We start from the raw sequence: 25,834 nt of genomic DNA on the forward strand, positions 1-25,834 counted from the left end.
TCACACTTTTTTAAACAAGGATGTTTAGTTCCTGGTTTTCAGTTCTAGTATTTGGCTACAGAAATTATATTTCTTTAAACACTAATAGGTCACAGCAATGTTTCTGGGTTTCAGCACAGTTTTAGAAATAAGGAATTAAAGGTTAAAAAAATAAAACAGCTTTACCAATGACAAGAATGCTTTTTAGAGGACATTTTTTTTTTTTTAAACTTTACAACATTGTGTTAGTTTTGCCAAATATTGAAATGAATCCTCCAGAGGTATACATGTGTTCCCTATCCTGAGCCCTCCTCCCTCCTCCCTCCCCATACCATCCCTCTGGGTCGTCCCAGTGCACCAGCCCCAAGCATCCAGTATCGTGCATCAAACCTGGACTGGCGACTCGTTTCATACATGATATTATACAGGCTTCAATGCCATTCTCCCAAATCTTCCCACCCTCTCCCTCTCCCACAGAGTCCATAAGACTGTTAACATTTTAAATTAAATACTAATAAGAAATATATCAATAGAACTCTTTTTATTTAAGGTAAGCTCTTATTTACCATGGCTTTTCAAAACACTGTCCCAAACTTTATCTAAACTTCCAGATGAACAGATTATATAAGAAATAACAGAGAAGCCAAATTAATATAGAAGAATCATGAGATCTATTTACCATTACATTGCTGATATTAATGAAACCTACAAATCTAAAACAGTGTTTTTAAAATTTAGGAATCAATAAACTTCTAGTCTCATTTCACTACACATTCTCTTAACTCTGACATGGAATAAGCCAATGGATATTGTATGAGACTCAACCCAACACATACCCTGAACAAAGTTCACAGATTTGCAGGACAGTCTGCCCTCCATATCTGTGGGCTCTGCAGGCAGATACAGAGGGCCAACCATATTCAATGAACTAGGCTATTTTACACAAGGGACTTGAGCAGCCACAGATGTGGATGGGGCGGGGGAGGTGAGGGGTAGGGAGTGTGGTGCTGGAACCAATCCCTTTGGATACTGAGGCACAACTGTAGCATGTGTTACTATCACTCAGACACTACATTGTTACCGAAAATCAGAGCCTACGGATCAGTAACTCAAACAGTGAGTGTAGGCTTCATGGTGAACAAAGGCACTATCTCACTGTGTGATAATGTTACTATTCTTCTGATACAAGGACAAGTATAGGGACAAGATTCTGACTCACTATATTGAACCCAGGAGTGTACATTTCAGTGTTGTCAAAGACACTTTCAGAGCTCACGCCATGAGCTTGACAACCCGTTAACCCAGTGATTTTTAGAGTTACGTCAACACGATAATTGATGAGAAACAGCACAGACAACTGACCTTTCTCTAAAGACAATCAAAATCATACATTTCAAGAATTATTCTGTGAATAGTGTGAGAGAAATGAATTTAAACTCACTTCTAGGACATAATAAACCCCAGGGACCAATCATCATGGGGAGAAAGTTCGTCATGGACATGGGTATTTCCCACATGGTTTAAGCTCTTGCTTAAGCACCGAGAACACCAGCATAGGATGCCACTTCTGGAGCAATGGGGTAAGGAGCACCATGAGGCCAAATTAGGGTTTATCAGGAAAGCAGCTGTGAGGAGTAAGCGATGTCTGGTACAGGCCTGAGCAATTATTAAACCAGAATTAACAGCCTTCCAGACAAGGGACGTATGCACAGAAGGGTACCAGTGTTCGAAAGACAACTTTCCACTCACCAATTAGCACAGAGGTGATGTTGACATCCAAGCGCTGTTTGGCCTTGGCTTCCAGCTTCAGTCGAGGAGGATGGAGACGACTAGCAGCCTGTTGTTGCCAGGATACGGAGCATGGCCAGGGCTCAATAAATGGCTCCCAGCCTAGCAGAACACAGGAAATAAGACATCTGCTCAGCAGATACCAAGAGTTTACAGGGGAACACCGTTCACAAATGCTCAGCAAGGACATACTATGGATAACAGCTTTCTATTTCCAACTTGATTTCACACAGAAGGCACCCTCTCTAGCTTCAGGTTATCCTACAGATGTCTGTGCTGTCTCAAGGACATGGGCAGCACAGCATACGTGCACCCCAACCATGGTCTTCCAAAGGTGGGAGGAAGGCAGGCAGGCGGGACGTGCCCTCTTCTATTAAAGAGCAGGCAAGCCCTGTTTTTGATACACTCAAGATGGAAAAAAGTGTCTCAGACTCAGGTTGGGAAAACAGTGTCAGTGTCAGTGGCTGAAGTAACTATTAAATTTAACTACCCTCTTACATCAAGAACCATTGGTTGAATAAATAGGTATATTCAGCAGTTCGTTAAGTTTTTCAAAATTTTCATCTTAAAATGTGTCATATGTACAGAAGGTATATTTAAACAACATTTATGTATGGTTTAAAGAATAAAATCACTGCAAACGCTCATGTACCCTCTACTCAGCTTATGAAAGAGAACATTACACATGCTTTTGAAGCTCCTGAGTAACACTCCCCACTAAACCTCTCCCACTCAACTCCATTAGTTTGAATTTTTAATCATTCCTGTGTCCTTCTTTGTAGTTTTACCATCCATGTATACATTTCTGAAGAATAAATACATTAGTGTGTCCTGCTAATGTAGGGGATCTTCACATAAATAGAATCCAACTGTGTGTATTCTTTTGCAAGTTTCTATTTTTGATCAATAACATGTCTTTGAGATCCGCTCACATTGATGCCATATATCAGTGGGACATTATTTTCACCACTGAGTTCCAATCCACTTATGAACACACCACTTTGTTTATCTATTCTACTGCTAAGAGACACTGCACTTGATTCCAGCTTTGCTGCTATCTGGAAGGCCACTACCAGAAGCGGTCTTTTTTCACTTGTTTCCTAGGACACATAGGAGACTCTCAAGGGCACAGATCTACAAGAAGTATGTTGAAGGGTTGCCAAGTATGCTTGTAGGTCACGTCAAATTGTTTTCAAAAGTGGTTGTCCCAATTTACAATTCTGACCGTAGGAAATGACACTTCTATGGCTCATATCTTCACCATACTTAGGTCTGTCACACTTCCTTTTTGCCCATCTGTTGGATGAGAAAAATGGTATCTTACTGTGGTTTTAAAGATGGCTTTTCAAGGCCAGTTAATTTTTCCCTAAACACAATCCACCGGCCATAGATGAGGTGATTTACTAATACAAATCCAATCTAACATGTAGCTTAACATTGGTACGTTCATCTCCTCACGCCGTTTAGTGCTTAGTGACCTGAATGTGTTCCTGCAACTGTAAAAGTAAGCAATATTTGCTCTGGGAAAATAAATGATTCTCAGAAAAAATAGCTACCATATGCCCTGTAAAACTTTCTCTCAACTAGCAGGGCTGGGACTATTATTCTGAAGTTAAACATTTTGAACAATTAGGAAAAAAGAGTGTTGCCTTTAAGTGAATCCAGAACAGAGAAGGGAGAATGTTAACTAACATATAATATTGAATGTGACACGTACTCTAGAACAATTAGCAGGCAGCAAAACACACTGGAAGCTTAATTTTCCCCTGACTTCAAAGGGAGCAACCGCTCTTCAACACTCCCTGGTTTACTTTGTCCATACCTACAAAGAATCTCTTTAAGGTAAAGAATGTCACAGCTCAAACTGTTCAGCCCTGTTACCGGATTGTTCTTGAATGTCCATCTGTATAGATCCTTACCCTGGTCTTTCCAGTGGAAGGAAAGAAATATGAAAATGACTTGCACTGTATCCAGGTTTATGTCTCTGGAAGAACATCTTGCCCTGAGCAACCACGTTCTACTTTAGGGAATAAATAAGGCAGGTTATAATCATTTACCAGCTTCCCAGGTGGCACTAATGGTAAAGAACCTGCCTGCCAACGCAGGTGACATAAGAGATTCAGGTTTAATTCCTGGGCAGGGAAGATCCCCTGGAGGAGGGCATGGCAATCCACTCCAGTATTCTAGGATTCTAGCCAGAATCCTAAGGACAGAGGCACCCAGCAGGCTACAGTCGATAGCATCACACAGTCAGACACAACTGAAGCAACAGTACGTATGCACGCAAGGCAGGTTATTTGCTGTTACTGACTCAGTGCTCTTCTAATGAGACAAGCCCAGTAGGAAGGGAGGAGGCCTTAAGTTTAGAATGTGTGTGGGCTTAAATCTCGCTTGAAAGTTAGCTACTCTCAGGGCCAGACGAGTGATCCTTCACTACTGAGCAATTTCATGTTCTGAAATGAGCCAAACTCCAGGATCAAAAAGAATTAACTATGAAAACTTTAAATAATTCCGTTGTGACATACCAAATATATTTTTAGAAATATGAAAAAAAAAATCTGTATCTTTTGTGCTCGTGCCCTTATTTTTCATCTTTCCCTGTCCTGTCCCACTCCTTTGCTTCATGTAAGATTTATGTAGAGATAGGCCCAGGCAAATGCTAAAGTGTATGTTTTAAATCCCATGATAATTATACTGACCTGACAGAGCACGGTTATAATAATCTCCAGAAAGGGTGAAGTGGGCGTAGCCTTCAGGGCTAGTTCTTACATGCTGCAGAAAATTCAGACCTGCAACGAAAGCAAATCTTATTGCAGTGTGGGGCGGAAACAACCAAAACTTTCTGTTGCTGACACAGCATATTAAAGAGATGTTAGAAAAACAAACACAAAGATACAGAGAACAGAGGAAGGGCTCCCAGAGGGGCAGGGACAGGGGTGGGAGCAAGGGTGTTCGACTGTATGGTGATGGAGAGAAACTAAATTTTTGGTAGTGAGCATACTGTAGGGTATACAGAAGTGGAAATATAAGGCTGTACACAAGAAAGTTGTATGTTATAAACTGATGTTATCTTAAAAATAAAGACCTATTGTGCCCAGTCGCTTCGGTTGTGTCCAACTCTTTGCAATCCCATGGACTATAAGCCACCAGGCTCCTCTGTCCATGGGATTCTCCAGGCAAGAAAACTGGAGTGGGTTATCATTTCCTCCTCCAGGGGATCTTCCCGACCCAGGGACTGAACCTGTGTCTTAAATCTCCTGCATTGGCAGGCGGTTCTCTATGACTAGCACCACCTGAGAAGCCCAAAGAGCTATTAGTTATAATTAATACTAGTGATCTTATAGGAGAACACACAAAAATTTGATATTTTGTTCATCATGGGATTTTTATTTAATAAATTCTGATTTTTAAAAATATTGCATTAAAGTATCATTTATCTTAATCACTGATTTTCGTGGTTGCCCTTTAAATGCTGTGAATGAGGTAAATGCCTCATTTGCCTCCCCACCAATCCCAGCCCCAGCAACCAGGGAACATAAAAAACACATTTTTTCCTGAATATCTGAAAAGAAGGTAGTGTAATGAGAACAGTCATGCCCTCCTAAATATTAGCTCAAAATGTTAAGATTACCATAGAAAAATAAAAATTATTTTCTACAGAAAAGACACTCACGCAAACAGTCAAAATTCCCATTGTTAGTTTTAATCAAGTGGCCCTTTGGTGCCTAGAAACACAGAGAAAAGGAAAACTCCCACAGTGTGTAAAAGGTTGAACTAAATCCCCAGAATCGAATTTTCCTTGAAGGGAAAAGTGACTTACAAGACCAAAATGATGGAAAATTAAAAGTAAACACAGAAGTGAGATTTTCCTTTACTCTCTTTAGTAGCTGCATCTAACATGGCTTACAATGATGTGATTGAGGATAAAGCCCTTCTACAATCATCTCCACTCTGTTGAGGGACAGCTCTCAGATGAAAAGGGTTTCTCTTCCTATCTGGCCCTATGGAGGAGACAATGGGGTAAGCGTTTTAACAAGCCTCTGTGTTTGTTAATTTTCCATATAGCATGGAAACCCTATTTTCTACGCTTATCTTATAAATCCCTTTAATAACAGTACTCCCTACAATCTTTGGGCTTCCCTGAAGCCAGATGTGGCTCAGAGGTACAAAATCCACCTGTCAATGCAGGAGACATGGGTTTGATCCCTGGCTCAGAGAAGATGGCAACCCACCTTCCTGGAGAAGAAAATGGCAATCCACTCTAGTATTCTTGCCTAGGAAATCACATGGACAAAGGAACCTGGCGGCTTACAGCGATAGGGTCGCAAAGAGTTGGACACGACTCAGCAACTAAACAACAACTACAATCTTAAGATACATGAAAACATAAACAAAATGGAGAGATCAGGAATTATTTAACTAGGGCTGTTTATAGAACAATGGCTTCCCATGTGGCACATCCCACGTGGCATAGTGGTAAAGAATCCACCTGTCAATGCAGGAGACATAAGAGACGTGTTTGATCCCTGGGTCAGGAAGATACCCTGGAGGAAGAAATGGCAATCCACTCCAGTATTCGTGCCTGGAAAATTCCATGGACAGAGGAGCCTAGTGGGCTACACTCCATGGGATCACAAGGAATCAGACATGACTTAGGGATTGAGCACACACACATGTTAACAGAACAGAAATTTCATCAACGACAATTTCTATTATTCCCAACCCACGGTCTGAAGGCCACATATAGCAAATAAATACATGTCTTTAAAATACAAATAATGGAAAACACATGTACAATCATTATCTAAATCTCTCCCATGCTATTAGGTATGGAAGAGCATGAGTAACATAAAGAAAAGACAGCAGTCGCTGCTGATCTTGGAGATGAACCTAAGGGTTGGGCGAGTACTCACGGGAGAAGGTGAGCTCGGCTAGAGGCACGTCGCAGTCCATGCAGTCATCGATAAAGCAGATACATACGCTTTCAGCTTTCATCTCCACACCCGAGATCAACCAGGCCGGTGCCGCCCCCTGGCTCTGCTGGCTGTTGGAAGCCAGGGAAAGGGATGTCCGGGGTTCAGCATTCTTGAACAACCAACTGGCTGCTTTTTTCAGCTGACCTGCAAAGCAATCGAAAGGTGATCAGTTGGACCCGTTCACATGGCTACTCAAGCAACTCACAGAGGAAACAGAAAAATACATTTGATAGGGACCTACTAGACAGCCCAAGAGAACCTTGATGCCAGATTGCAGTCTGAGACAGAACAAGGAAAACGAAGCACAATAATAGGAATCCTGCTTTTTTAGCCAACAGAACAAGGCCCTCTTTACTACACACCTCTACTCAAGTTTACCACATGACCTGGCTCAAAATGCTTGCAGGAAGCCATCCTTCCTCTACAGTGACATCTGCTGAAGGAGAGGAGAAAAGAGGAATGGACAGGCTCCAACTTCCAGGTGCCACTCGGTACTCAAGCATTTAATCTTCACTATGTAGTTCTGCATATTCTGATGTGCTGCTTTGTAACTGTTCTCAAAGGTCTTAGGTTGTACATACTTGCTCTTCTCAACCATGTGTGTACTGTAAAACTATTAAACAACAGCCCCCTGAACACAACCAGATTGCCAAAGCTAAAAAAGAACAGAACCGAAACGCAAAGCAATGCAGCCTTATACTTAGAAATTACCAGAGGCCAGTGCATGTGACCATGGTGGGTGGTTCAGGGCATAGGCTTTGGAGCAAGATGGCCTGGCTTCTGATCCTGCACTGACTAGATATTGGCTCTTGGGCAAGTTGCTTGGTCTCTCTCTGCCCAACAGCACCCACTTACAGGACTGCCATGAGGAGGAAACAAGTGAGCACCTGGGAGGTTCTCAGATCAGAGCCTGGCATATAACAGAGGCTCTATAAACATTAGTTGGTATTATTGTCTTTATTATTGGTGGAACTAAACCTCAGTTACTAAAGAAATAAAGAGTAACAAAAATCCAAAAGGCTCTTAGAAATTTTTTTAACGTGTTTGAATTGTTAAAGAGTAAAAAAAAAAAAATGAAATGTAAACATTAAGGGATATGAAGTTAACTACACCAAAAGCAATGATGATTAGGAAAAAACGAAATTAAGGCACACAAGATAATTAGGCCTACCTTCCAATTGTTTTCAGAGATAAAGGATAGGTAATGCAAACAATCATGTGATAAGACCACACAAGTGGTCAAAGTTTAATCTGGTACAATTCTTTCAGAAAAAGATTTGTCAATTCAAGTAAAGAGCCTCAAAAAATATCTATATCCTCTGATCCAGTTTTTACAATACTAAGTCTCACTGGTGGCTCAGCTGGTAAAGAATCCACCATCAATGTGAGAGACCTGGGTTCAATCCCTGGGTTGAGAAGATCCCCTGGAGAAGGAAACAGCTACCCACTTCAGTATTCTGGCCTGGAGAATTCCATGGACTGTATAGTCAAACACAACAGAGAGACTTTCACTTTCACTTTCAAGTCTCACTACCAAAGCGGGACTTCCCTGGTGCTTTACTGGCTAAGACTCCGAGTGCCCAATGCTGAGGGCCCAGGTTCAATTCCTAGTAAAGGAACTAGATCCTGTATGCTGCAACTAAGACTCCTTATGCCACAACTAAGAGTTTGCAACTAAAAATCCCACGTGTGACAACTAAAAAGTCCCAAATGCCACATCAAACATCGAAGACCCTTTGTACCACAATGAAGACCTGGTGCAAATAAACAGATAAGTTTTTTTTTAAAGTCTCACTACCAAAGAAACTGAAAGATGTAGACAAAAGTTCATACACAAAAATATTAATAACAGAATTGTGTATAATGATGAAAGAATGAAAAACAACTGAAGACTAAATTATAATATGTCCTCAGATCAATGTAAAAGAATCATTTACAAATAATTTTAATGACAAGGGATGATGCCAGTATTCTATTATAATAAAATTGTAACTGTAATTCTATAAAGTATTTGCAATACAATCTACCAACATGTATAAATACCACATGTGGATGTGTGTGTGTGTTGGACACATTAGCATACTTTGTTTTATTGCACTTTGCTGATACTGCAGTTTTTACAAATTGAAGATGTGTGACAACCCTGTGTCGAGCAAGTCTATCAGCACTATTTTCCCAACAGCATTACTTAATAAAGATACATACATTGTTCTTATAGACATAATGGTACTGCACACCCAACCAACTACAGTAGAGTGTAAAAGCAACTTTTATTTGCACTGGGAAATCAAAAAATGTGTGTGACTCGCTTGACTGCAGTATTTTCTTTATTGTGGTAGTCTGGAACCAACCCCCTAATATCTCCAAGGTACGTCTGTATACAGTACATAGAGAAATAAAAAGGGAGGATATACATCCAAGTATCAAGACTAGGAAAAAATACAGCTTTTGTTGTGTCTCTGATTTAAGGACAAGGAGAGCACAGAGGGAGGTGGAGAGGTGGTGTGACACAGTGGAAGGAAGAGGGGCACACCTGGCTTTAAACCATTCCAGCCCCACGCTAAGACATAGCCTGAGACGAAACCATCTTACCAAACCATAGCCTTACCAAACCATCTGAGCCCGTTTCCCCATCTGAAGTGAGGCTAAGAATGCCACCACCAAGGGAATGAGGATTCGACAAGAAACATGACTAGGCACAGAGGAGCTCGATCAATGGCCAAGCTGATCGGTATCACCACCATTACTACTCCCAGTAGCAGCAGTGCTAATGTCTACAGGGCACATGCTGTGTGTTTTGCATAGAGTGCTTCTCAGCAACAAAGGACCAAGGGAGGTCCTCTAATCCTCACTTGTACAGGTAAGGAAGCACTGGAACAGAGAGCTCAGACTTGCCCAGGTCACTAACAAGGAGCCAGTAGGGACAGCGCAAGGATCTGAAGCCAGGCAGTCGGCTCCAGAGCCCACATTTACATCCACCATAAAATATTGCATCCCATTATTACTGGCCCAAGATTATACTCAGCCCACAGAAAACCACAGAGGGCTTTCAAAACACACTCCAGCTCACTAAGGCATCCATGGGAGTAGGGGAGGAAATGGAAAGATAAACATTATCAAACATTATTGTTTATCAAGATAATAGATAAAGGAAAAAGCCTTATTCAAATTACCTTGACACACCAAGAGAGCTTTGCGGCAGTCATCCATGCTAAACCCCAGCTCCTGCAGTCTAGCCAGCTGTAATTCTACGGGGGGAAATGGTATATATATTTTTATAAGTAATTTAATGTAAATTAACCCACAGACTAACTGAAGCAAAAAAAGAAATCAGAAACTGGTGACTCAGTCATTTCTCTTCTATAGGCAAAAATAAGCTCCTAATTGGAAGTTATCAAGTATACCCTGAAGTTTTTAAGTCTTTTCCCTATATTGGCTGTGTTTTAAAAGCCTAAAACTGAAACTCAGTATTATCCATATACTTTTGGAAGAAAACAAAGTTTAAAACTAAATCTTAGCATTATCCGTATCTCTAGAAGAAATGGTAAAAGGAAAAATACTGTAGGTTAGAATAGTTGGTTTGGGGTGTTTTCTTTATTTTAAAAATAAGAATTAGTCATACTTATGACTAATTATACTTATAACAATTATACTTATAACAATTATACTTAATGACAAACAATTATACCCTGAATAATCTAATTGTGCAAAAGAAAATCTTAAGAAGAAGGGGAGTTTGGGAGAAGGCTGAATGGGTTTTATGGTTAAATACCTACCCAAAACAGGGTCTAAGGTGTGTCTTGTCCCTTCTCTGACTTCCTCTCCCCCTCGAGAAGCACCGGGAAGGTAGCTGTGAACGGAGCTGGCCTCCAAGGCCGCCACGTCTGGCACCGCAGCGTTAGCTTGCTCTGGGATGGATTTTGCAATGGCAAGAAACAGCTGAACATCATTATAGGAGAGTCTGATATCCAGGGCCTGTAACTGAATCTAACAAGATTTAAAAGGTGGCAGTTTTTAAAGCTGCAGTGGCTTCTGTGTCCACACCTCTCAGAGGTACCATTCTAACTCTGGTTCTAGAAATACAACAGACACTTCCTCATTTTGAAGACTGGGGAGATCTTTAAATCAAGCACTAATAGCCATGAGGTAAGATGTCTCAGATGTGAAGTCCAATGTCACAAAACTGTACCAAACAAAAACTACTATGTAGGGCAAATTACTAGAGCACTTAATAATTTGGTAGAATGATTTTCTTACAAGTATATGTAATCATCAAAGCAGAGAATCAGAGGAAGGCGATCCTTGCCTCCTCCAGAGCCAATTTGTAACACTCTGTTAATCCATTTTGCTTTGATCTATTTAATTTTTTAAATTTCGGAAGCCAACTGACCCCCCTCCAAAATTTCTCTCTGCTTTATTCAAACAGACCCTTAAATGAGTCAAGTTCTATAGTAATATTTCTAAAAATCTGGTGTTCCTCAGTCGTTAGCAATTCAGCTACCAGTGGAAAAAGCTGTACAGACACCGACACAAGACCACTTTAAAATGGGATGTCTGCTTGAAGTCTGGGTATAGTGCTTTATTTATTACTTGCTTCTACCTTTTTTTTTTTTTTTTGAAGCCCAAAAATCAGAATGGCTTTTCTCTTTCAAACCTGCTACAGTTCAAATGGATTATGAATTAATTACTCCCTCTCTACCAAAGAAATAAAACATCCAAGTCTTAACTGGTCCTGGCCTGGCTTCACCTGCTCTGCTTCTCCTCTCCCTCCTCCCCACGTCCCCAGACTTCTTGCGGTGAGACCTCCCTCAGTCTCAGCTCTGCTGGGCCACTTCTACCCCTGACTTTGCTGCTTCCTAATTCAGAACTGCTCTCCTTCTTAGCCTATTTACATCCTACCCCCTGATCAGACTCTTCTTTTGTTTCACTCACAGTCAATATCCTTAACTATGTTGAACTCTGCTTTCTATAAACTATCATAGAACTTCAAGATCATACCAAACAATCAAAAGGTCTTTCATCCTCAAGACAAAGATCTTCTAGGGCAGAGACAATGTCATATATATTTTGTATTTGCTGAAGTAGTGGAACTGTTGTTGAGGCTGGCAGAGTAAATAAGTAGTTCAAGTAAAGGGAAGTGTTTGGGAGAGCCTCGGTGTGTTATCCAGACTTGTCATCATTACCTCTAAGATGGGAGGAAAATCTTCACTATTGAATGCATCCATCAATCCTGAACTATTCTGGTAAGAAGAATTTCCCACCAGCTCCACATGAATTTGTACTGGATCGACGATTGAAAGAGCTGTGTCATGCTCATTCCCCAGTCGGCACGAAAACACCTAGAGGGTGAAATGCAATATGGCGTGAATTAATGTCTGATTTAGGAAGAGTCTCACCACCAGGAGAAAAGGGGGCCATCTTGGAAGCCATCAGTCCTCTCCTATAAAAGACCCATAACAACCACTGGAATGAACACTGTTAAGAGGGAGACTGGTGCCCTCACCCACTGCCAGCAGCACAGTGCTTCACTCGTGGGAAAGGCAGTTTGGCAATACATAACAAGAGACTTAAAAATCTCACACCCTTTGATCCAATAATCCTACTCTTGATGGGAACTAGTCCAAGGAAGTAATCAAAATATAGAAAAATTAACCAAAACATCATTTAATGCTAAATTTTAAAAAAAAAATTAAGAGAATCAATGTTTTCAAGATATTCCCCATCTACTCAGCAGAGTATTTTGCAGCCATTTAAAAATAAGTTTAAAAGACTACCTAGAAAGGTAGGAAAACAGTTACAATACTGGTTGTGAAAAAACAGCCCAATCAAAATATTACGCCAAAACTACAGGGGAAGAAATACCTCAAAATGTCAAGAGAGATTATGTAGGTGAGATAGGTGGGAATAAGTGGTTTTTCCCGCCCCTTCCCTAATTTCATGTAATACAGTTGTTACTATCAGAAGTGAAAATAAATACATTAATCACTGACGCTATGTGAAAGGTACATAGGGGTTCATTATATTATTCTGTTTACTTTGTGTATGTTTGAGATATTCTAATAAAAATAAAGTAAAATATATTTATGGGGAGAGAATAGAGACGGAGGACGCTCATTCCAGGACCATATTATGCTGCATGCTCAGCAAGAGTAGAGGAGGAAGAAGAAAGCATCGCTTTAGTCTCCCCTGCTCTTTCCTCTTTTCTGGCATTTTCTAAAGAAAGAAAAAGAAAGTGAAGTTGCTCAGTCATGTCCAACTCTTTGCAACCCCATGGACTGTAGCCTACCGGGTTCCTCCATCCATGGAATTGTCCAGGCAAGAATACTGGAGTGGGTTGCCATTTCCTTCTCCAGGGGATCTTCCCGACCAGGGATCAAACCTAGGTCTCCTGCACTGCAGGCAGACTCTTTACTGTCTGAGCCACCAGGGAAGCCTGGCATTTTCTAGAACTATTGAAAAGCATATGACACCAAGGTCCTCTGCTGTATTCAACCTTAGCTCATTTTGCCTTCTTTACAAATTCTCCCCCAAGGATGTATCAGGGTAGTCTTAAAATTCAGATCCAACTGTGCCACCTTAAGAACAAGACTGAAAGGAGTTTCCAGGAAGCTCGAATATTTTGCCATGGAGTTTTTCTAAGATTCTTGAGCAGGAAAGTTCCATTTTCCTTTTTTCTTCCCCGGCGTCTGCTACACAAAACCCAATTGTACCTGACAGTTCATTAATCAATCACCAAACTTTCTCGTTCAAAGCTGGTATTGTGGAGGCTTGGAAAGCAGACGAACTGCAATTTCAGGACCAAGTCACATCACGCGAGCAGGCAAATCCTTCCTCTCACACTGAGGTTTCTTTACATGAGAGATACAAGTGGTAGGGAAGTAAAATCTCCACAGGTTTTATTCAGCTATTTCTGACCAGAAAAAAAAGTACTATCTGCTGCTGAGGGTGGAAGCAATTTTTGTTCCCTCAATCTCTGAAATATCACTGGGAAGAACTGAGCATGAAAAAGTTTAATCATAAATGGGAAGCAAATGATGAGTAACTCTGACCAAATATTCTAGTATTCTAACAAGAGGAATATTAGCAGAGATCGGTGACTTAAGAATATTTGCCAGAGGAGATAATAATCTGCCTCATTTCTCCTCCTGTCTCCACACATCCTGGCTTAAGAAGAGACAGAGCAGTTTTTGCATAATATTGTAGAATGTAATCTTCTGGTTACAAAAGCCATCCCAATGCAAATTATCTCCTTCATGAGACTGAATCAGAGCCATGAGCATCACAATTAGAGATTCAGCCCTTGAGGTCAGGGCCAACTCTCCAGAGGTGCCCTTTAATAGATCAGATATTCCTGGAAGGATAACATGGAAAGTCCCTAACACTTTAGTATCACGTTTCTATAACCAGAAAGCTCTAGGTCTTCGCGAGGACAAGCACTCAATGTGTAGAAGGGGATGCAGGAGAAACAAGGACCCCTTCCTCACCCTCACAAATTAGCCAGGGCCTAGACCCACAGAACCAGGAGGACATGACAAGGAGCCTGTTGAGGAAAGGGGGATTGGAAGAGCTTCCTTGAACATTCTGAGGAAGGGCTGGGTCTAAGAGAAAGAGGTACAGTCCCTCCACACATTCACAGCCTGACCCTGGGGGCCTGAATTCACACATTAGAATAACCTGGTAGATATGAAGAGAAAATGAAGAGAAGAGGGCAAGGGTCCTCTGGTCCCATTAATTATCACCCTGAAGGAAAGTTTAGGAGGTAAAATTATTCTCCAGATGCTTTTCTCTTAAGCCAAACATTGAGTGCTTCAATCAACACAAAGACTTCTTACCTCAATGCCAAACAAACTTCCTGAAAAGGGCCGATCAACAAATCGGGGCTTGTAGGTGAGCACAGTGGTGCCTTTGAGAATGATGGCGTTGGTATCGAAGCAGGATACATCTTCAACGACCACAAACTCCGTGCCTGGAAAGGACAGTATCATCAACTAGGCCAAAGCTGGGAAGTGAAAGCAGCAGGTGTCGTAAACCAGGCAGCACATCTACTGGGTGGGGGGCCGACAGGTCAGCCAGAAAGATCAGATGTCTAGGATGTATGTCGACATTCTGCCGACACCCTCAGCAGGTCCTGCAGATCTGGCCAGGCGCAGCTGAGCCAAAAGAGCCCTGCACAGGCATAAGACCGGGACGCACTTTCTCTTTTTAGAATGTAGTTGTACGCTAGGTCTCCTGGGAGGCAGGACAGACACTGAGAAGCTCTGGAAACCACCCCTTCTCCAAGCGACGATCTGATTTAAGTTCCCAGGAAGCAGATTCAGATACTGATGTTGGTCAGGCAGCAAAGAGCACTGGGTCATCTGTGTATATATTCAGGGTTGTTTACAAAGAATGCGGACCACTTTTTTTGCTTTTTAAATTGGTAGGCACAGACAGTTTTCTATTCATCTGGACATGGCAAGTTTACTTTTTGTTTTCATCAAAAAACATGTATAAACTGAACTTTTGAAACTAAATCTATTTTAAATGCCATGAGCTATTCAGCTTCTTTCAAATCACTGTGCAGGAGATAGGATATATCACAAGCATAACAATAAATACACATATATGTACAGATGTGCTATGAGAGTCTGCTAGTTAACAAAAACCATGGTAAATCTGTTTATAAAGGAAAATATTCTTTGTGTAAAGACAGCACCAATCCCCTCATTTATTTATCTTCTAAACTGAGATTTTTCACATACCACTTTTGCCTAAACTCAGTAAGGCACATTTGTTGGGGCCCTGGAGATCAAACAGAAAACTGAAGCCAGATTTAACACTGGGAAAAAAGATCATTGCCCAGGTGGGTACTCAGGCCAGGCACATGCATTAGGGGAGGTCAGAGGAGAGGGACTAGATCTTGCAGGCTTCACTGTGGGCCAGGCAATTCCCATCTGAAAACAGAGGTCAAGAATGTCAACAGTTGTTAGTCTGCAAAACGTGGAAACACGTAAGTGTTCGTGTCAAAATGCAGAGGCAACAGAAAAGTCATACTGTAAGACACAAAATTAGCCTAAAATCCAAACCAAGAATAGGTGACTCACAACTACATACACTTACCTGTTACGTTGACCTTGACCTCCAGGTGCCTTTCGGTGGACACAGGAAGGGAAGACCGTTTGGTAACTACTCCACTTTTCACAGTTTTGGGAATTACAGCAGATTCGCTGCTAGAGTTACGGTGGCGAAAAGGAGTAACTTTAGCTGGCTTCTTAATATCACTGGGGGTATGGAGAAAATCGTGCACCAACAGCAGCCAGTCAAATATGAGAAACACACGGAGATTGTTGAGAACAACTGTGAAACAGGAGGAATCCTTTGTAGACCTACAAGAAAGAAGATCATAAAAATAAAATAGGAAAAGAGGAACATGACATTTCACTAACCTGCAAATATATTACTCAATTTGGGCAGGTGATACTCTAGCGTTTTCTTTTCTTTTTTTAATTTATTTATGGCTGTACGGGTATTTGCTGCTGTGTGGGTTTTTCTCTAGTTGCGGCAAGCAGGGGCTACTCTCTAGTTGCAGCACTTGGCTTTCTCACTGTGGGGGTTTCTCGTGTTGTGGAGCATGGGCTCTAGGGTACACAGGCTTCCATAGTTGTGACAGGCGGGCTCAGTAGTTGCTGCTCCTGGGCTCTAGAGCACAGATCGATAGCTGTGGTACACAGGCTTAGCTGCTCTGCACCATGTATGATCTTTCCAGATCAGGGATCAAACTCATGTCTCCTGCATTGGTAAGTAGGTTCTTTACCACTGAGCCACTAGGGAAGCCCTCCAGCATCTTCTAAACTAAGCTTTGAATATCAATAAACTCTGAGCCCGAGTCTAGTAAAACATTCAGTATACATTTTCAAAAGTCAATCATATTTTTAAACAAGAAGGGACGTATTACAAGAAAGCAGTAGCAAGTATGTCATCCTGCAGTTCTCAGACATCCCCATCTCGGGTGTTTCCATCCCCTGGCAATCATCTGGCAATGTCCAGAGACATTTTTGTCACAAGTGAAGGGGTTCCTGTAGGCATCTTGTGGGTAGAAATCAGGGATGCAGCTAAACAACCCATAATGTACAAGACAGCCTTCACAACACGAAATGATCTAACCTATAATGCTGAGTTTGAGAAATCCTGGTGTGGTAGAAAAAGCATGGGCTTAAATCATGTCACTTAAAATCTGTGTTATCTTGGGTAAGTTGTCTAGCTTCTCTGAGCCTCTTTCCTCACTTTTAAAAAAATTTTTTATCAGAGTATAGCTGATTTCTTCAATGGCACCCCACTCCAGTACTCTTGCCTGGAAAATCCCATGCACAGAGGAGCCTGGTGGCTGCACTCCATGGGGTCGCGAAGAGTCAGACACGACTGAGTGACTTCACTTTGACTTTTCACTTTCATGCATTAGAGAAGGAAATGGCAACCCATTCCAGTGTTCTTGCCTGGAGAATCCCAGAGATGGCAGAGCCTGGTAGGCTGCCATCTATGGGGTCTCACAGAGTCGGACACGAATGAAGCAACTTAGCAGCAGCGGCAGCTGATTTCCTTATCCAGGGGATCTTCCTGTCCCAGGGATTGAACCTGCATCTCCTGCATGAGTAGACATATTCTTTACCACTGAGTCATCAGCAGGTTCAACCCTTGGGTCGGGAAGATCTCCTAGAGAAGTAAACAGCAACCCACTTTAGTATGCTTCTCTGGAAAATCCCATAGAAAGAGAAGCATGGCGGGCTACAGTCCATGAGGCAAAAGAGTTGGACCTGACTTAGTGGGACATGACTTAGCAACTAAAGAACAATAACAAAACAGTTGATTTACATTATGTTAGTTTCTGCTGTAGAACAAAGTGAATCAGTTCTCCATATACATAAATCCACTCTCTTTTTTAAGATTCTTTTCCCATATAGGTCGTTAGTATTGAGTATTGAGCAGAGTTCCCCGTGCTATACACAAAGTCCTCACTAGTTAACTATTGTATATACAGTAGTGTGTGCCTGTCAATCTCAGTCTCCCAATTTACCACTCCTCCCCCTTTACCCTGGTAATGAGACGACTGTTTTCTACATCTGTGACTCTATTTTTGTTTTGCAAATAAGTTCATTTGTACCATTTTTTTCAGATTCCACATATAAATAATATCATATATTTATCTTTCTGTTTTCTCACTTATAAACCGAGCAATAATAAAACAGTAAGAGAGAAACCACCAGGCACATAAAAGGTCTGATAAATGTCAGTTCCCTCCACTACAGGCTGTTTCTAAAAGATCAGTGAGGCAGGCACTCTTTCTTCAACGTTAAGATCACTTCTTTATAAACATCAAATTTACATGCTAGTACATGATGGTTTCTCTAGCTGGAACTAGCCTGAGACCCCAGATCTTTTAGCCAAAGAGGGAGGACAAATAAGATGTTTACTGTGGCTGACACCCCAAGCACCCTAGAAGTAGAGCTGCAGGGGAGGGGGAGGGGGTACTGGTTCATTGCCATCATTACCCTCAATTCTATATTTGAGGTGAAAACCCTAGAAGGACTCTCAAGCCTGGCTTCAAGCCATGGTGTGGTCAGGGCCAGGCACCGTCAGTATATTAGTGGGCAGAGATAGCTAAGACAAGAAAAATGGGCAAGGACGCCCCTATAGTTTTCGGGACTGAACTTTGTTCTGTGAGCCCAAAATCGATTCTGGGGCTCTGGCTACTACACATACCTGCTTCACGGCCCTAAAAGGGGCTTCTATTCAGGAAAAGCTGATTCGGAGATTTTTTTTTTTAAGGCTGGCTTCTCTAGTCTCTTGTTTCTCCTAAACCTGGCTCACTGCCCCTAGAAAAAGGGCACTGTGGTGCATGCCTCCTTCATACAGACATAGCATTTTTCACAGAAACACTTCACCCTTTTGTAATGGAGAAAAAATGTCGCCCTCAGTAAAATTTTTCCACCCCATTTTGAACACAGATCATCAGCGTTATGAACTAACTGGAAAGTCAAAGTATGTCTGATCCCTTCTCTGGAAAATATTTCAAGCCTTTAAACACTGTAAAGTGATTTATATTTGACACACAAAATCCCAACAGAAGAGCAATTCTTCTTGAGACACAGAAAGCGTTCAAAAGTTCCAATCAAGAGAACATTTTAACCCTCTCACTAACAACGGTATTTCTGTTAGCAAGAACCAAGGTGGACGACTTTATTATTAGCCTCTGAGAAATTATACATCTTTAGTATATAAATTTATTAATATTTTAAGGCTTCTTGTATATTAAAAATATAATAGGTGGGACAACTAGTTGATATTGAGGAAGCCGGTTCAATAACAAAGCAAACAGAAAAAAGAAACTGTTTCAGCAGATGGACCAAATGTATGCAAGCCTTCTGTTCAAATAAACATCATCTTCCAACAAAGGCACTGCAAATCACAGCCAGCTTATCATCTGACTGCAATCAGCCCAGTCACTAAAATGTGGTGGGCTTGACAACTGTTAGACAAGACACAGGCTTTAAAATCAGAGGCCCAAGCCTGAGTTCTGACTACTTCACTTACTGGCTGTGTATCCTCAGAAGAGTTACTTAATCCCCTCCAAGCTTCTATGCCTGTATCTGTAAAATGGGGAAGAAGTCGCCCACTGGACAAACTTGTGAGAATTAAGATAAAGGCAAGTAAAGTGCCTAGCCCTTGGTAAGGCTCTGCTGCTGCTAAGTCACTTCAGTCGTGTCCGACTCTGTGTGACCCCATAGACGGCAGCCCACCAGGCTCCCCCGTCCCTGGGATTCTCCAGGCAAGAACACTGGAGTGGTAAGGCTCAGTAAGAGGCAACTAGCATTCCCATTACTAAACTGTTTTAAAATTCATGTACAGTGAAGAAGAATCCACCTGCCAATGCAGGGTACACGGTTCAATCCCTGATCGAGAAAGATTCTACGTGACACATGACAACGAAGCTTGTGCACCACAACTACTGAGCTCATGCCCTAGAGCTTGCGAGCCACAACTACTGAACCCCTGTGCTACAACTACTGAAGCCCATACATCTACAGCCCGTGTTCCACAACAAGAGAAGCCGCCACAATGAGAAGCCCACTCACTGCAATGAACAGGAGCTAGCCCTAGAGCAACTACTAGCCCCAATGGCAGCTAGAGAAAGCCCACACACAGCAACGAAGACCCAGTGCAACCAAAAATAAAATAATTAATACAATTTTTTAAAAGCTCATGCAAAAGTTTAAGTATCTAATTAGGCAGAATTCCTAAACACATATGGAGATCACGACCCCTCCCTAGGAAAACTCAACCCTAAGGAATTCACTGAACAGCACACTGCAATGTCACACATATACAAATAAAAGTACAATTTTGGTAAGTTTTTTTTTTCCTCTCTTGCCTAACCAAGAAGTTTTTCCCAGCCTTTTTACTTACTGGTTTATATATTTACAACTTATCTGATGACATTAAGCACTAATAGAATGAAACTGACATCAGTTCCAAAGGTCTCCTGTTGAATTTCTATCGATCGTACCTAACTTTTCAGTTTTCAGGTCTATGCCCACTTAGTCAAAAAATTTTACAGTAGTGTATCATAAAATAACCTAAGCTACATCAGGAATAATTGTAAAAGCTCCCATCTATGCCAAGCAGTAGCCAGAATATCTTGTTTAATTATATGTTGGTGTTGTTCAGTTGCTAAGTTGTGTCCAACTCTTTTCAACCCCACAGACTAAGCACGCCAGGCTCCTCTGTCCTTCACTATCTCCCAGAGCTTGCTCAAATTCATGTCCACCGAGTCATGATGCTATCTTACCATCTTATCCTCTGCCTCCCCCTTCATCTTTTGCCTTCAATCTTTCCCAGCATCAGGATCTTTTCCAGTGAGTTGCCGCTTGGCATCAGATAGCCAAAATATACTGGAGCTCCAGTTTCAGCATCAGTCCTTTCAATGAATATTTAGGGCTGATTCCCTTTAGGATTGACTAGTTTGATCTCCTTGATGTCCAGGAGGCTCTCAAGAGTCTTCTCCAGCATCACAATTCAAAAGCACCAATTCTTTGTTGCCCAGCCTTCTTTAGGGTCCAACTCTCACATCCATACATGACTACTGGAAAAACCATAGCTTTGACTACACAGAGTGATGTTTAATTATTGCTGTTGTTCAGTCACCCAGTCATGTCCGACTCTTTGTGACCCCGTGGACTGCAGCATACCAGGCTCCTCTGTCCACCACCATCTCCCACAGTTTGCCCAAATTCATGTCCACTGAGTCAGTGATGTCATCCAACCATCTCATCCTCTGTTGCCCCCTTCTCCTCCTGCCCTCAATCTTTCCCAGCATCAGGGTCTTTGCTAATCAGTCAGTTGTTCACATCAGATGACCAAAATACTGGAGCTTCAGCATTATTCCTTCCAACGAGTATTCAGGGTTGATTTCCCTTAAAATGGACTGGTTTGATCACCTTGCTGTCCAAGGGACTTTCAAGAGTCTTCTCCAGCACCACAGTTTGAAAGCATCGATTCTTTGGCACTCTGTCTCTTAATTATCACCTCCTCCCTATGAGGTAGGTACAGTAACTCTTTCCTATTTTATAGTAGATGAAAATGCAGGTGAAGGAGATGAAAAAACTTGTCCTTGGACACATTACTAGGAAGTGGTAGATAAAGGTTTTGAGCCCAGGTCTATGTGATCCCAAAACCGATGCTCTTTTCACACACAACAGTGCCTCCCGTAATACCAAGAAGAAAAACATAATCTAGTTCAAGGAGGCTAAAGCTCATTTTACATGGAGAAGTCAGTCATTAAGACCTGCACAGATAACTCGATAATGTAAGTCAACACCACTTCTCTTCTATCATTTCTATAGACCAAAAGACTTTTTCCCCTTACATGAGTATAATTCCTTCCTTCCCCAAGTCGCTTTACATATTAAAAGTCTACAGCTGATAGGGGGGCTTCCCAGGTGGCACAGTGGTAAAGAATCCACCTACCAATACAGGAGACACAGATTCAATTCCTAGGTTGGGAAGATCTCCTGGAGGAGAAAATGGCAACCCACTCCAGTATTCTTGCCAAGAGATTCCCATGGAGAGGGAAGCCTGGCAGGGTACAGTCCATGGGGTCGCAAAGAGTTGGATACAACTTAGGGACTGGGTATGCACGTGCACACACATCTGATAGGGAGGTTGATTTTAAGAATCTGGTTTAATCCTAACTACTTTCCTTAAGGCAACAGAGACATCTTTTGGCCAGTCAGCGAAACTGCATGGTTGCAGGAACACTTAATATACAGTACACTGCACTAATAAGCCATTATTTATTTCTCAAAGATTGCTCAGTCCTTTGATGCTCTAAAGCCTACATGGGGTTGGCCCACAGGCCACAGAAGGGCATATGTCATGATAAAGAAAGGCAAGGTCAGGGTCTGGATCTCCCACCTGAAATGCAGTTCAATCTGAATGGAGCCTTGGGTGGTGCTGCTGCTTTTAGAGGGCTGAAAGATGCAGGTGAACACGTTGGTCACACCAGGACTGGTCTTCTGCCCAGCAGAGCGGGTGTCAAAAGCCATCATGGAATGGGAAACCAAGTTAACGGACTTGGTTTGGTTGGAAAAGCTCTCATAGAGCAGTTTACACTTCTTGAAGTCAAATCTACGGGAGAAAGCAGTCAAGACATTGAACGCTTCCATTTTCAAAATTATGTATGTTTAAGATAAAAGAACAAAACCATAAATATGCCTCAGTTCTATGAAGGAGATAACTTCACTCTGAGATCTGTCACTGATTTTAACAGTCTCCACAAAATGGATCGAAGTGTCACTTTGCCTTGTACCTTCTTTTCCATTTCTAAGGAGACACTCTTGCCCATGGGAACTTCATGGGGAATAACAATACCACATATGTGTTGCATGCTTGGTTCGTTAGCATTCTCATTTCTCACCTAAGTTTAGTAAGACAATATATTCGTAATAATCCCCAAGGGTGAGGGTCCCTTTAGTCCTTCATCTGTCGACTCCTGGCCTGCATGGAAGAGTCTGTCTCCACAGTCTGCTGAATTTTTATGCAAGAAGTTCCTGGGAACCACCACAACAATAACACTTTTCATGGAGAGAAGTAATGCAGCTCATCTACCAACAGAAAATGCATCTGCAACTGCCATTTTTCAAATAACAGGCAGAGCTGCAATGGGCAGCTCTTAATCACTCAGTACCATCATGACAATCCAGACAGAATGACCCCATATTGGAAGAAAGTAAGGGCATAACCAGTCATCAGAAAAAACTGCCGGTTCACAAGATAATCAATCTGGGACCCCAACTCCATCATATCATGTTCTCATTAGTTGAGTTAGATAGCTGGATGAATTTTTAAGGGAAAAACAAAACAGAAGACAGTGTGTGTCCCATAGAAAAATTACTAGCCTTGAAGTGCTATTTTTAAATACGGAACCACTTTTCCAGTCATATGATCTTACACTAGTCAAAAACTATCTGGAGAACAGGAGTAATTTCTGCTCAACTTTACTTGACTGCCAAGAGATGAAAATGTTGTCAAGTGTGAAAATACAATGCACTTTTGGGGGTTCTATACCAGTAATCACAAATTCCTGGTCTATAGTAACCAAGAAGACATAAGTTAGTGAACTGCTCGGTGAGCACATGCCTTATCTAAAGGTTGCCCAAGCTTCCACTCAGCTCCCAGATGCTTCTAATTGAGAACACTGGCCCTCTGCTGCCAAAACTTAAAATTCTTCAAAGGAAGCTGAAATCCAAACTTTTTCACATACAATTCACTAATTCTGGCCAGCGAGGCCATCAACACTGGTGTTCACCAGATAGCTCTGGACTCCCTCGACACAGACACACAGGGAGACTGCTTCCTGACTCTGCACTCACGTGGGACCATGTTCTAGCACCACAGGGCTTACCAGGATCCCACTGCCATTCAAGACCACTCAAGGGCTCTTCTCACTGGCACAGGAAGCTGCTCTGTCAGCCAGGGTAACTACAGTGAGCAGAGCAGCCCACGACCATAATGGACAGGAAACACGAGGAGAAAAACACTGTTAATCTTCTAAGTCACTGATATTTTGGAGTGCCTATTACCGCAGCATAACCTCAGCTGTCTTGAGTGACAGATGAATTTAAACTTTTAAAAAGCATTGTGCAGACCAACCAAAAAGCATCCTGCAGGCAGACCACATTCAGCTGTGAACCACCACTCGGCCACTCTGCTCTACACGATAGCACAAGGTGTACAGGATTTCTATTACCATTACTAATAGTAAAACCATATAATCACAGCCATACCTGGCTAGGGACCCAGCAGCTTCTTTTCCTTTTGGATCTTTCAGCTCCAGACTTACATTTACCATATCAATGAGGAAACACATGCACGTGTATACTTCTCCACTCAGAACAGTCTGGAAAAGGAAAATGTCGATCAATTCATAGTTGTCAATCTAAAAATGGAGTTAATGTCATGAAATCTAATTTGCTTGTGGCTCCATCTTCTTTCGCCAGCTGACTCTGAGGAACAGATACACAGGATGATGATCATGAGACCACGAGAGTTACAGAAGAACCTAATGTCACACTCACGTGAATCCTTGGGTCTTGCAAATCATAAGGCCTCATGAATTCCTCTATGGGTTCTCCAAGGTTGTTCTCCAATAAACCCCGGATCAGCTTGTACTTGCACAAATCCAGAGAACAGTGGACTGAGGAGAGATTGCCATGGATAGATATGTCTGGCACCGTATGACTTATTTCTCTATGGAAAAACATAAAAGGTCACTTCCACAAAAAAATCACGAACTTAACATTGACACAGCTCACACCCAAATATAAGTGCTAACATGTACTCACCTCCCTTATCAACCAATTAATTTCTAATCTTCAATGACAAAAATTTCATGAGTCCAAGTGAAGCAGGTTAGTACAACTGAGTGTCATCTTTCAGCTACAAAAGGCCATTTTTCTCCCCAAATATACATTTATAAAGTCCCCAAATCTGAGTTAACTAATTGATGAATAAAGAAAAATTTCATAAGACTCAGAAACAACTTACACATTATAGTTGGGAGAGCAATTAAAAAGAAAAAAAGACAAAAGGAAAAGATACAGGTACAGAGAACAGAGGAGTGGTACAAAAATAGGTGAAGGGGATTAAGAGGTACAAACCTCCAGCCATAAAATAAACAAGCCATGGGGATATACTATACAGCACGAACAATACGGCCAACGATAACTGCAATAACTTTGTGTGGAAATAGATGATTATGAGGCTCATAGCAGAGATCATTTCATAATGTGTGCAAATGTCAGATTACCACATAGCTGAGACTAACACATTATTGTACAACAAGTATATTCTAATAAAAAAGAAAAAATGACAAGCTCTTTATCCATTTAGTGGTAACAAAAGAAAGGAACCAGTGTTTCATAACGAGCCAAGATGGGACAGTAGGATAAAACCTGACTCAGTCACTCATTTCAAGCTGAGATGGGCAGGCAGGAATGATGTTGAAAATGCCCATGTCAGGGAGGTCTTCCCTAGTGGTCCAGTGGCTAAGACTCTGCGCTCCCAATGCAGGGGGCCCAGGTTCGATCCCTGCTCAGGGAACTAGATTCTGCCTGCCGCAACTAAAGATCCCTCATACCACAAACACCTCAGCGCAGCCAAAAAATAATCTTAAAAAAAGAAAAAATGCCCAGGGAAGGGGGAATATACTTCATCCCAACACTGAAGAGCTTTTTCTCTACCCTCCTAAAGGTGAAGTGGATATCATGGATCCTACAGATGCTATGCTCCAAGTATATAAAGCAGAGGGCCAGGATTTGCAGTTGAAGAGAAATATTAAAAACTACTTTGTCTATGGAGAAAAACCTTCATACAACCAGGTGAAAAAAGACTAGTCATGCAATTAACAAGGAAAAGCTGGAAAGGATTACCAAGAACCCCCTGGGTTGCCAGGTCCAGGGCAGGAGAAGCTGATCAGATACCCTGTGTTTAGTCATCCCCTTCTATCTGGGCTAACAGGGCATAATTACCCGCACATAAACATTGATGGAAGTGGGTGA

At 41.7% G+C, this 25,834-nt stretch overlaps 1 protein-coding gene across 11 annotated transcripts in view; it reads right to left on the reverse strand.

Annotated features, from left to right (window-relative positions):
• VPS13D (vacuolar protein sorting 13 homolog D) overlaps window positions 1–25,834 on the reverse strand; it is a 272,136-nt gene that overhangs the window by 176,945 nt on the left and 69,357 nt on the right. For all 11 annotated transcript variants that reach the window (XM_061382671.1, XM_061382670.1, XM_061382669.1 and 8 more), the window contains 11 exons: window positions 24,353–24,524; window positions 24,062–24,174; window positions 22,191–22,403; window positions 15,843–16,108; window positions 14,576–14,709; window positions 11,927–12,082; window positions 10,520–10,730; window positions 9,917–9,991; window positions 6,681–6,887; window positions 4,467–4,556; window positions 1,729–1,869 (listed from right to left, as the gene is read on the reverse strand). In XM_061382671.1, coding sequence (XP_061238655.1) covers window positions 1,729–1,869; window positions 4,467–4,556; window positions 6,681–6,887; window positions 9,917–9,991; window positions 10,520–10,730; window positions 11,927–12,082; window positions 14,576–14,709; window positions 15,843–16,108; window positions 22,191–22,403; window positions 24,062–24,174; window positions 24,353–24,524 — 1,778 coding nt within the window. The remainder of the gene's footprint in view (window positions 1–1,728; window positions 1,870–4,466; window positions 4,557–6,680; window positions 6,888–9,916; window positions 9,992–10,519; window positions 10,731–11,926; window positions 12,083–14,575; window positions 14,710–15,842; window positions 16,109–22,190; window positions 22,404–24,061; window positions 24,175–24,352; window positions 24,525–25,834) is intronic.

This window comes from Bos javanicus, chromosome 16 (genome assembly GCF_032452875.1).
Source record: "Bos javanicus breed banteng chromosome 16, ARS-OSU_banteng_1.0, whole genome shotgun sequence".
Taxonomy (NCBI): Eukaryota; Metazoa; Chordata; class Mammalia; order Artiodactyla; family Bovidae; genus Bos; species Bos javanicus.